Source organism: Rhipicephalus sanguineus, chromosome 1 (assembly GCF_013339695.2).
Source record: "Rhipicephalus sanguineus isolate Rsan-2018 chromosome 1, BIME_Rsan_1.4, whole genome shotgun sequence".
Classification (NCBI taxonomy): Eukaryota; Metazoa; Arthropoda; class Arachnida; order Ixodida; family Ixodidae; genus Rhipicephalus; species Rhipicephalus sanguineus.
In genome coordinates, this window is record NC_051176.1 from 231058001 (window position 1) to 231070587 (window position 12587).

At 43.6% G+C, this 12587-nt stretch overlaps 1 protein-coding gene across 1 annotated transcript in view; it reads left to right on the forward strand.

Annotated features, from left to right (window-relative positions):
- LOC119374170 (putative ATP-dependent RNA helicase TDRD12) overlaps positions 1-12587 on the forward strand; it is a 177804-nt gene that overhangs the window by 55233 nt on the left and 109984 nt on the right. Inside the window, exons 11-14 of the mRNA XM_037644234.2 lie at positions 6237-6379; positions 6828-6918; positions 7541-7663; positions 9552-9740. Of these exons, the coding sequence (XP_037500162.1) occupies positions 6237-6379; positions 6828-6918; positions 7541-7663; positions 9552-9740 (546 nt within the window). The remainder of the gene's footprint in view (positions 1-6236; positions 6380-6827; positions 6919-7540; positions 7664-9551; positions 9741-12587) is intronic.

Here is a 12587-nt window from a genome sequence, read left to right on the forward strand (position 1 = left end):
GGCCCTAAAGAAATAGCGTCGAGGCCGCCGCGTATGCGCGAGACCGAAACAGCGTTTTGGTTTTGCGTTGGGGACTCTATTTCACGAATTTAGTGGGAGCCCCAAAGCCTGCCCCAAAGGCTTTGCGTCAAACACACGACGGAACAAACTGAAGCGACGGCTCTTGGCCAAGACTTGGGTGGTCCAGAATAGGGGGAGTGTCCAAAGTGTCGCATACCCTATTCGAAAACTCTTAGCTCCTGCTTGACCCAAAGCGAGCACACGTAAAGGGCTTAGCCATGGCATAGAAGCTGGTACACTCAAAGTGCTACATTTGGGCTGCTTCGTGCTCATATAGTGCACCCACTCTTGTGTTGTCAGATGTTCCAAAACACCAACAGCCACTGCAGCAATGATGTCGCAAGCATGTGCTTGATTCAGTTATTGAACGTGTGAAACTATATGTCACGCAAAGCAACACTGTCACTGAAAATGATCATTTAAGAGTGTGGCCCCTGCTTGCAAATAAAATGGCTTTTATTAATTTTTGGTTGTGTTAAGAGGTGTTGATTTGATTAGGCAAATATAAATATTCAGTGTCTAAAATTATTTCTTGCCAGAACAAACTGAGAAGATTTCAAGCTTTCAGCTTTTACATTTCTTTTGATTTTATAGGCCCCCTGACAATGTTATGATGACCAAGGTGTACTTGGTTGTATTGAACACTGCTGTGATTGGGACACAGTCCAATGTAGCCAAAATTCGATGTATAAAGTTGGGAGTGAAGTGACGCGGTAAGCTCAGAGGGCTAAAGGGACCCTGAAATGGTTTTGAATGGTACAAACTCAATCAGCCCAAAATGCAAGTCTTTTGGATCATTACCAAACCAATGTAAAGGCTTTGCATATAGTAGTTTTTGTAAGTTTTTAAATATGCACATATCTACATTGCTTTTTTTTTAGACAATATATATATTTAATAAAAATTGGATGGCAGTCTGGCTCCTGTAGTTTTTGAACATGAACTCTATGTCGAGGCAGAAATACTTTTCGCAGCTAAAATGACATTGGTGAGACTAATTAATAAAAAATCATTAATTAACATTAATTATTTGCTTGAGGGCAGTTGTTTATACTGGAAAGTTGCAGTGCGGGCCAGTTTATGGCATCGAGATATTCATCATCAAATTTTGAAGGAGATATAGAAATTGACGGCACCTGGTGTGCAGGAAATGCGGCCTCTCTGTTACATCAGACCTGAACTTCCTGTGACAAAGAATTGACGAATCTTAAATCGAGGCGCATCAAAGCAGAATCCTTAAACTGAAAACGGGTGCAAAAAACTATTGGTCTGTTTGCAAAAAGCACCGCAGTGCCTGCCCCCAAGTTTTATGCTTTGTAGACAAAAAAAAGCCTTGCATTGCGGTTTTCTTGTGAACAGCTTGAAAGAAACAGATAAGCACCAAACATTACACGCAAAGGTAAGGCGATCGGCAAGTCATCTCACTTGCCGGTGCAAGTGAGATGACTTGCCGCTCGCACTGTATCGCACCTTCATTCAAATTTCATCACTTCCTTGTCACTGGTAGTTCCGGTCTGACGTAACGGAGTGGTTGCGCTTCATGCGCGCCGGGCGCAATCAGCTTTGATATTGCCCTTAAAATTTGATGCTAAATATCTCGAATTATGTGCAACTTTTGCGATTTTAAAAAATGGATATGCCATAAATTGTCATGAACTACAACTTTCTAAAATAAACAACTGCCCTCAAGTTAATAATTAAAAAGTTAACTAATGAGTTTTTGTTAACCCTTTCAGGATCAATGACGTTCCTCCGCGAACACCTTCAAAATGGTCAGTGACGTACATGTATGTCATTGCTTGTATGTTTAAAAAGCGCTCCTTTTCAATCACTTCTCTTGCGTGGCATGTGCTGCAACATTGCGGGAATACATGGAATTCTTTTCTTGCACCGATGTCTCTCTGTTCTTATTTTTTTATGCTTCACAACAGTGGTGCGGCAGCTAGTTTTGGTTTCGTCATTTGGGTAGTTCCCACTTGTGCCCACAAAACTGACGGCTGCCTGGTATAGAATTTCTCAAAGGGTGACCGCTTTGTTGCTCTCTCGTTTATTGCTCCCCAGGGCGCGATTCCGCCGGTTTCTGTGCAGGTGCTGACTTACACAAACGATGCCGCTGTGCTTGCGTTTCCTGTTTTGGGGACTCGCAAAAACCGCTTCTGTCTCACTGACGATAAGACGAAGGATTATTATAGGGTTCTCACTTGTTTTTGCTTTCTGGACGCGCACACAACCACACAGTTTTCTTCAGTGTGCTCACCTGCGCAGTTCGCTTGTGCTATAGAAGTGCGCGCCAGTTGCTCTGCTGCAAGTGAGTTGTGTGGCAATTCCTCCGAATCACCGCTCAACTGCCGAATCAGAATCTGATCCATTGGATGTCAGCTCGTCAGACGAGAAGTTGCAAGTTAAGACTCCGATATTGATGAACAAGCGACATCTCAGAAGCGTGCAAGGCAAGACGATGCTGACTGAATCAAAGATGGCTTTTCTCCTTTCATACATATTTCCATTTGACTTCGTGCACTTATAATTGTATGTCTGTGAAATATGTTTATTGCAACACGTCATTTTTTAACAGTCTTATAAGCTTTTTTTAGAATTTATCTCGCTATTACTCGCAAATAAACCATGTACATGTAACAACACAAACGATTTTTTTGGTCACTTTATGGGCACCCTAAAAAATTGCGATAATTTTTGTCTGAAATAGATTTGCCTGATGAATTTAAATCAGCAATAAAAAAAATCGACCCTTGGGGATCGCATTTGGTGAAAAAATTCGACCTTCAAAGGGTTAATTAGTCACGTCAATGTCGTTTCAACTGTGGCAAAGCCTCGACGTTCGTATGTGAGAATGACAGGAGCCTTACTGTCAGGATTTTTATAAAGTATCTATATTGTCGTAAAAAAAAAAACACCCTGTATAGATTGCAGTGGCAGTACCATGCCGAGCTTTCAGGTGCCCTTGGATTAGGGGCCTGTTATGTTTTCGACATGGAGAATACATAATTAACTTTCACCACTATACTACAAAAGTTGCGTCAGATTGCCAGTGTCGTCTGCCTGTGTTACCATGCTCTCCATGTTTACGTGAGCCATGTCATCAGTGTTGATCTCGACGTATCTTTGCTTGAGCACCATGAACCACACTTACTGCATTGTGGGCTCTAACAAACGTAGTGACTGGTGCGATGTCAAGCTGCGACATCGTGTGCCTTTGCAAGATAATCTGAGAGCGGAGTGGCTGTAACACACTGGTGCGGTGAACATCAGGCTCGTGATATTCTGTCAATGCAGTGATCTGTGGCTGTGTGGCCATCACTTTATGCCAGATGACTACCAAAACTGTCCCCGCTAAACCGAGATTCCCACAAGTTCATCTAGCATCTTTTGAGGTTATTTGGTTCCCTTGTGTATGATGCACTGGGATTCGAGTACTGTAAGCTACAACAGTTGTTGCCATCTAGATTGAAAGGATGATTCAGATAGAGACCTGTGTTGCTGGTGTATTGCTGTCATTGCGCAGATGACTGGGTTCCAAAACAAACAACAAAAGTTGCAACCTATGCAAAATAGGAATTTATTTCCCCAATCTCAACATCTGTATTGTTCAAAAATGATGCCTTTCACTCAACGAGTACTGCATTCTACGCTATAAACGTATCTGCAACATACTGATAATCTTTTTATCATTCATTTCAAAGTTATCGTGTACCAGGTGCGATCTTGCCGGGCAGACCCTGCAAAACCGTTCTATTTCATTTCAATGAATAATTGGTCATTTTTCTGTAAACATTTGTTTGACCTGGCTCGAAAATTTGAACATTATTATAAAGGGATACTGAACAAAAATAGAAAAAAATGACTAAAACATCAAAATTACACTTGGAATACGCAACTGTTCTGATGAACAGAACTTATTTCACAAATCTTTGAGCCGTTGGCTGCATTTTTTGGAGGATTGTGACTGCACTAGGAGCTGTGCTTGACGGCCGTGACGTCAGGTGTCCCCGTGGTGGAAGCAGGGTGCATGCTTTCCTGTCCTCCTACTTCTCATCCCTCACTTCTTTACATCCCCCTTTCACAGGGGTGCTTAGACGTGCCCCACCCCGGAGCATTGTTCACTGCTGGTATCGGTCATACTGGTTCTAGTAATCATAGCGAAAGTAGGGTGGCTTGAAAGGTGCGGGCGACGGCTGGCATGAATTTTCCGCTCATTTCTGGCTGTACTGAAGGTTGTGTCTAACAATTTCAGCATCTAATCTTTCAGTTGGGCTGAAATTCTGGGAGGCAACAATATTGTTCAATATCCCTTTAAACTGTTTTACCTCTTCTTAGTAAGGTCAGCCATGGAAAGAAAAAGGGTAAAGTGTGAGCTCAGGGATAGACTCTTGGAAGGGCTACATAAACTTGCCATGCAATGCAGTGCTCATAAGATGGCCATGTTTATGAGTATGCTTGCTGTTTGACAATTGCTGTTTTTTATTTTTAAAGGGCCAGTAAACAGGCCAATACATATTTTTTTACACCACCTAGACAAGAATGTTCATACAGAAAATCGCAGCGATCACATTTTGAAAGTATCTCAGCACTGTGTGCTGCGCAGACGATTTGTTTCTAAAAACAATCTACGTTTTTCATTTTCCTGTGCTGTCCGGGACAACTGAGATCGCCAGAACACAAGCCTTCTAAATCAAAAGGCACACGGAGACCCTACCACAGCGTTTTGTGACTTTCTCGCTAGGGGAAGGGTGCATGCGCCGTGGCATCGTGAAAAAGGCAGATTCCTGCACGCCTCTCCTATGCCTGACCAGCCTTCTTTGCCCACTAAGTTACATAATATTGCGCATGGCAACGTTGCACAGCACTGACCTCATCGATTGGTCTTCCGCACTACAAAATTGCATCTTGGCCCTGTAGTGATGCGATTTTGGCCAAGCAGTAGTCGCATATTTGTTGACCCCACTGTGCTACCTGCAAGTAACAGACGCAAACAACATGTGGAAGAAGCCTTGCTCACTCGTATGCTGCACGCCAATGACATCAATCGCTGACATTCTGTTATGTTGCCAGTGTGGACATAGTCATGACAACAGGCTACGCCTACATCTGTTCTTGCCGGAGAAGGGCGAGGAGGCTAAGCAAGGAACCCAAAGCAGCCAAAGCGGCCATAAAAGCGTTTTTCTATGCCCTGTAACTTCCTTATTGCAGCAATAGACCCTTTTCACAGTTGTAAAGCTAGCTTTCCTGCTATGCAGTTTGCCCAACTAATGGCGGCTAATCACTTACTGCAAACAGCGTGTCCAAGCGCATTTAGCTTACACTATGACGTGGAAAATGTAAACCCGACTCCCTTGACATAAACACGCATAATAGACAAGCCCCAGCACGTGCATCTAGGACCTCGTCTCCACTCTAAGCAAGACAGGTGCGGCCATTAGTTGGGCAAATATGCAGTGCAGGGAAGCGCACCTGCGGATTATGAAAAGGGTCTTTTGTGCACTAAGTTCTTGTGGCAGCATGTTCACACCGTATAAGCATGCAGTTATCTCTTCTTCACATGTTTTTGACCTTGGGATTGTTTTCTGGCCCTTTAAAAGAGCCCTGCTGCGCTTTTTCATGCAGTCATCAAATGACCTTACTATCTGGCCCCCCGAATTGATTGCCACAATATTTGTTTGAATTTGTCAAGCACGAGCGGACTTTCAGGGGTTTGTCGCACACCTTAAGCACTTTTTTTGTTTATTTTGTCCTGATGAGCACGCTGGGAGCTGCATGCGGGGATGAAGAAGGAGTAAATAGCTGCATCCGTGCACGTCGTGACCTTGAGCATGTTCTCACTGCCATCAAATTAGCCAATGGCTGTATCCTTCCCTCCACTGAAGTGAAATCAGGCCGGTTGATGTTGTAATTTGCTGAGGAAAAAAAGCTATCAATTTCTAGCTGTCCTTGGAATCTAATTATAAATTCTCTGCCATATGCAGTGTTGAAAGTGTTGCAGGGCCCTTATAAGTGATGTAGAAGTGGGGCCTTTATGTGATTACATACTTTCTTTAACTTGGTTTTTATGAGAACATTTTAGATGAGAAGGTTACTGTTATTGTTAGTTTTTGGTGTTGACTGTTGCCCATGAATTTTTACTATCTCTAAAAACTTGCAATGCATCATGTGCTTTACAGATACCATCTTCAACAATGTCAAGCAGGGAAGTTTTTGCAAGGTTAATTGATGCCAGCAACTTGAATACTTCATATCAACCTGACGAAGAGCTTGTGGATCCTTCTGCAACCACGGATGTTTCTCATTCATTGGAAGACTTTCGGCAAGTTGGCTTCATGCACAATGATTGCATTGTCTATGTTTTCTTAATTTTACTATGTTTTTATGCTTTAGTAACAGAAGTAAACAATAGCTTGTTTGTTTTTTGCTACTAGTGCTAAAACTAGTAGCAGGGCCATCAACAGATTGTTGCAACTATCAGGAGATCAGTTGTAATGACACTGACTGAGTTAAGTTTGAACATATCGAAACTCTGACATGCTTGTTGAAGAAAACAGTATCAGCTAGACAATAGATAATGTAGAGAACAATGCAATAAGCACTGGAACTGTACCACCATCTTAAAGTGCAAGCAGCCATGCTAGATTTTGACTAGACAGCATGGCGTCTTAAAGTAGTGTTTGGGGCTAGTTGTACAAACGAAAAGTTAAATTATTTGTGTGTCTTTTGTTCCTTTTTTTAATGTCTTCTGTTTTTTTGCCTGACAACAGGAGGACAGATTTCAAAAGCTTTTCTGAACTACCACCAGACCTGGACCCTTGTGCACAGTTCAAGGGCGCTGTTTACTTCAGCACCGATTATGTAAGTTCACATGTGTGAATTGGAGGGAAATGTGAAAATGCTGAAGTAAGGGTAACAGGACTACTATGACAGAAGAAATGAGAAGTGACACAATGTCGGTGTGTTGCCACTACCACTTCGATGACTTGCTCATCTCATTTGTCTTTGTATGTTTCTTTTTTTCCTCACTGTGAATTCCAAATTCACGCACCTTTAAGTACTAATTAGGTGCAAACGAACGTATCTGTATAACTGTAGCAAGGATGTGGCTCTAATTTCAGCATGACATATTCCTCCATGTTGATAAGTTCGATGCTGTTTACTGTAACAAAATCTTGCTTTTGCATTTTTGTTGTTATGAGCTATAGACGTACAGCTTCTAGGCCCTCAAAATATTGTCACTGCTCTTGGTCTGGTGCCCACAGTATGATTAAACTAGTTTTCCATGGTTATATTCAATTTTAACTTCCAGTGCCTAAATTCAGTCAGTGTCACCATTTTAGGTACTCTGAATTCACAGAACTTGTTTTCACTTTATAGTGGCCTTTCTTTCACATAACGGAGGCTTCTTCATTCTTAATCTGTATTATTCAGTTGTCATTGCAGCTGATGTGTTGACTCCTGTTCTGTCCCTCCCCTCCAGGATACGTGCAGATTGCCATCACAACCTGCACTCTCCAAAGTTCGGGCTCTCTGCCACGGCATTAGACCACCTAGGCCGGTGACTCACCTTGACCAGACACCATTTGATGAATCTGTGAAATCGGTAAGACTTTATAGCAGCTTATTGCTTTCATTCAGCCAGCATATTGTGCACACTTTGGCTCTGGAACCTGCCTCTGTTTGTCATGTCATTCAGTAATGCTGCTTTATGGTAATACAGTAGGCTCCTGATGATCCAAACTCCAATAATTCGAACTTTCGGTTAATTCACACAAATTTTTAAATTTTTGGTTGGCCCACTATGTTTTCAATGCATTATAAAGCCGCTGAATTGAGACTGCTTCATTGCATAGATTTGTTTAATTCATAGTTTTTGCTTGTCCGTACCTGAAAAAATCTGCTGCCTTTGTTGTGTCTAGCTGAACAGTGGTCTTTTTATGTCACTAACAGTCGCAAATAAGCCGATTGCCTGCCTATATAGCAGCCAATCTAACCAAACTGCGCGCACCAAGAATAGCATGTTGACTGAGGAAGAAATAGAGAGAGAAAAAAAACTAGACTGTGCGGCCTTGGTCTATTAATTGCATTCCAAACACTTCAGTCATTTTCGGCGCAGTACACTGGTGTCATTGGGAAAAGTGTAGTACTAAGATTGGAAAGAGGCTACCAGCTGTCACTGGACGTAGCACGTACAGAGTGTGCACGGACGCGTGCACACTCTGTATAGTAATAAGTATGTATCAGCATGATTGCTGTTATCTGAAAGCTTTACTGGCAATCATACAGAGGTGTCTCTGAGGTTGCTGCAGCCCCGAGAAACAGTAATCATTACAGCACAAGTTGGTATGTTGCTTTAGTCATATTTATTGGAAATTCTGATAGTTAAAACTTCTGATAATTCAAACGAAATCCTGGGGCCCCGTCGAGTTTGAATTATCAAGAGCCTACTGTACTAATATAATGCTTTCTGGCTTGGCTGCTTTGGAGGTTACTGGCATGGTGCACCTCAAGAGGAGCTATTCTTGATGTGTCCACCTTATGGACATGTCCACTTCGGCGGAACGCATTCACTCACTTGAAAAAGCGGCAAGCCGGGACGTCATGACGCTCTTGACGGTGTTGCCGCACCGAACCTACCAGCATATTCCCAGCGTAAAAAGAAAGAAAGTGGACGAAATGTACAGTAACAGGACATTTAAACAAACTATATAAGTCTGATTGCATGTCAACATGTTCAAATGTTTGAGAACGATGCAGGGAATGCATACCGACCTTCTAGGTGGGTTAGGCGGGCAGCCGCACTAAACCTAATTCGAGGGCTAACGCGATCAGAATTGATGCACGGACTTCGGGATGTGCGCCCAGAAGTGGATAGTTGCGTTGAAGCACATTTCATCCCTCTAATTTGTGTCGAGAGTTGTAAAAGCTTCGTGGCGTTAAAATGATGTTACGGAAAAAGAACCCGAAACAGGGGGCGCGCTGCTCACAGAGCTCTGGCCAATCAACGGCAGCTGAAGTGGACACATCTAGGATAGCTCCCAAGCTTCAAGCATTGAGACAGAAGGAATTGGTTTTAAAATAATTTGCATGAAAAGATAAGAAAAAAAATCTGGTGAATCGCGCGCACTCTTGGAATCAGTGATGCGAAACGGTCAGTGAGGAGCTGCACACACCGCATTGTTTGGCTTTGAGACAAGCCATGTCATGCGCTATCGCATGTTTGCCATGTATGCATCTACATTCTGGTATATACCATGTTAAAGAAATTACCACTATGGCCTCATGATGTTTGCATCATGTCATTTGTGTTATTCATGTTATGAATCATATGCCATGCATGTTATGAACAATCATTAGGGTTAATTTCTTTGATATACACTGTTACGGAGTGAACTTTTTTCTAGTTACTTTTTTGTTTGTTTCAGTTGTTAAACTCTTCTCAAATAGAAAAAAAGCATTCTGAGTTTTTTTTTTCTTTTTCCTGTTAATAGCGGTTGTGCTCCAAGGGGTTTCGTGGTCCAACATGCATTCAGTCAGTAGTCTGGCCCGCAGTGATGTCTGGTAGAGACATTGTTGCTGTGGCACCACCACACTCGGGCAAGACACTTGCTTACCTGATCCCACTGGTTTCAAGATTGATGTCTGAAACTGACTACGAGAATCTGCCTGCAGGCGTTGGAGTGAGTACTGTTGGCGCATCTAAGTGCTCTGCTAAATGTGTTTTTTATTTGCAATTACTGAATTGTCTTTATGACAAGGCATCAGAGCCATTTGCAAGATGTCTATTTGGCAAGTACATAGTGGGGGTGTTATTTGTCCTTGAGCTACCAGGGTGTCTACCGACCGGGAAAACCGGGAATTCTCAGGGATTTTGGGTAGTCTGGAAATTCTCAGGGAAAACTCAGGGAAAACTCAGGGAAATTGTGCTCCCATCAGGGAAAATCCACAGTAACTTTATTGAAAGGCGACGAAAGTCGCGGTAGCGCTTGCTCAATATTTTGTGAACGCGGCGGCGGGGAAGTGGTGCACCTCAATGCTGTCATCGCCTTCGGAGCGGTGAAGTGGGAGAGAATCCGGCTAATGCGTGGCATGCGGGAACCGCGAACCACGACACATCGTATCGCGCAATGTTGTCAGGGTGTTCTGTGAGTACGCGGTGTAGTTTTGTAATCTTTCTCGCGCGTGCTGTGCGATATAGTCCGATCGTCCGATATAGTGTTTTTGTTATCGCCGCGTGTTAAGTAGCAAGCATGATTAGTTGTAGAAGCGGTAGGAGTAGATGTAACGAGCTTGAGTTATCTTGCAAGCGATCGCGATCGTGCAGGAAGCGGATGTCTTCGACAAGGCTCGTATCTGGCAAGTCATCCTGATCGGCGAGAAAAAAGACGACGCTTAGTGGCTTTTATCGGAGAGCTCACTCGCTCTGATCCCGAGCTTCAAACATGCTATTTAGGACTCCGTGAAGCATGGAATAAATTTCCAGGCGAGAGCTAGCGTAACTAACGGGCCCATTCACAGCAAGTGAAAGCTTTTTTTCTTTCCTTTTTTCCCGATGAGGGCACTGCTGAAACAAGTTTTAGGCAGTCGACTGATATTTTTTGGGGCTGCAGCTCGCAATTACCAGCCACACCACGTGGATGTTTGCTACAAGCCGAATTACAAAACTTTTCAGAGCCAAGGCATAGCGGTGACCGAAATTCGCTACACCGGCACGGGTCCCACCTGCTCGATTCGGCGCGCGATGTCGGAAAACAGTAACGTTTCCACCATAATTGGATGTGCCGTAATTCAGGCTGTTGCCGTGCTTTCATGCGATCTTAGCCCGCAGCTATATTGCTTTTTTTCTTTTGCGATAGCAATTATATAGACACTCGCGACGCGAATTTTTTGCCTTCGCCATGATCTTCCTTATCAAGTCCAAATCGCGATTACATCACCCCGCGCGTCGTATGCTCCATGTGCGAGTGAAAGTGCGCGAGCACTGCCGACGAACGGGGCTTAAGCAGAGATGAAACAAGCCGACCGTCTCATTCGCGCGATGGGCACACGGAGGTAGGAGCCGGCGCGTTGGGAGGGGGGGAGGGGGGGTCTGCGTGAGTCCGACAGGAAGTGCATACTTTGTACCAGCGGGCGTGGTCGCGTGCGCCGCGGTATCCTTAGTGGGGATCAGCAGTCAGCTCATGCCTTTGTAGGTGTTGTGCTCTAATTGTATAACTTCTGTTGAAGCCATAGCAGTGGCAGATCCCGGGGGGGGGGGGTAGCGGCGATCCCCCCCCTAAGCCAGCCCCCGCCCTCTCCCTTCAGTGCCTGTCGTCCACCTCCTTTGTCAGGCTGCCTGTCGACTTTGCCTCCTTTGTCAGGTTGCTTTGCCTGCCACTGCCCAAAAGGGGTAAAGAGAATCTTGTCCCTGCTCTCTACCTCTCTCATCGCTTTACCCTTTCCTGCTTCCCTATGCACATTTACAACGAAGGCTTCTTAGGCACCGCCATAAAATGCACTGCTGAGCGGTGCCTTCAGCCTTTGTACCTGCCCCCCCCCCCCATGTTGTACCTGAATCCGCCCCTGAGCCATAGATAGGGCACTTCTCTTAATGCAACGGCTGCGTTTCCTGAAGGAGCGAGCTGCTAGCCTATATTCATGTAAAATTCCTCTTTGTTGCTATCGGATTTACTATTTTGCTCTCGCGGTGAAACTGCGACTCTTTTTTTCTAACGTGGGATGGTTTTCGATGTTGTGCGTTCGTGGAGAGCAAATGATTCATTTGGGCAGCATGATAGCAAAGGCGTTGCATTGCTCTGGGCAACGCGCGAGGATTTGACAACCCGCAGCAGCAAAACAAGCGGATTTCCACAGTGCAATAAACCCGCATTTGTTTCGTCTTTACATGTGACACTCTGGCAAGGCATCTAACTGTGATTGCTGCATCTCAGGCTCAACAAAACTGCTTTTTTTTTTTTTCACGCAAAAAATAAAAAAGTTTTTTCATGTTGCCATATTAGTCGAACATTCTTGTGGCATTTTCAGTTTAAGATTAATCCTTCAGTAACTGTGCCTTGCATGAAAGGTCGAATTTCAGTTTAACGAAGTTTCGATATAATGAAGTGAGTTGCCGCTTTTACCAACATCGCTATATTGAGGTTTATCTGTTCTATGTACTGTTCGAATGGGATTAAGTCATTTTCATTTTCTAACGTGTGTATTAGAGTGTGACATCACCGAGCGATATGGTCTTACCCATCTTGACATAAAACAAAGTTCTGTTTCACTCAGGGAATTTTATCAAAAACACTCAGGGAAAACCTGGAAAACTCAGGGAATTTAGAAATGTCAACTCGGTAGACACCCTGGCTACTCATGTGTAACTCCAATAAAGGGGCTTTGAAACTGTTTTGAAACAGTCTATAGATGTTTTGTTTTGTCTCTTAGAATGACTGTGTTTTATTGTTTATTTTTTCTATTTTTGTACGTATGTGTTGCTGATTGTGATTAATTGGCGAATTTTTTATTTGTTGTTTGGCTGACCATGT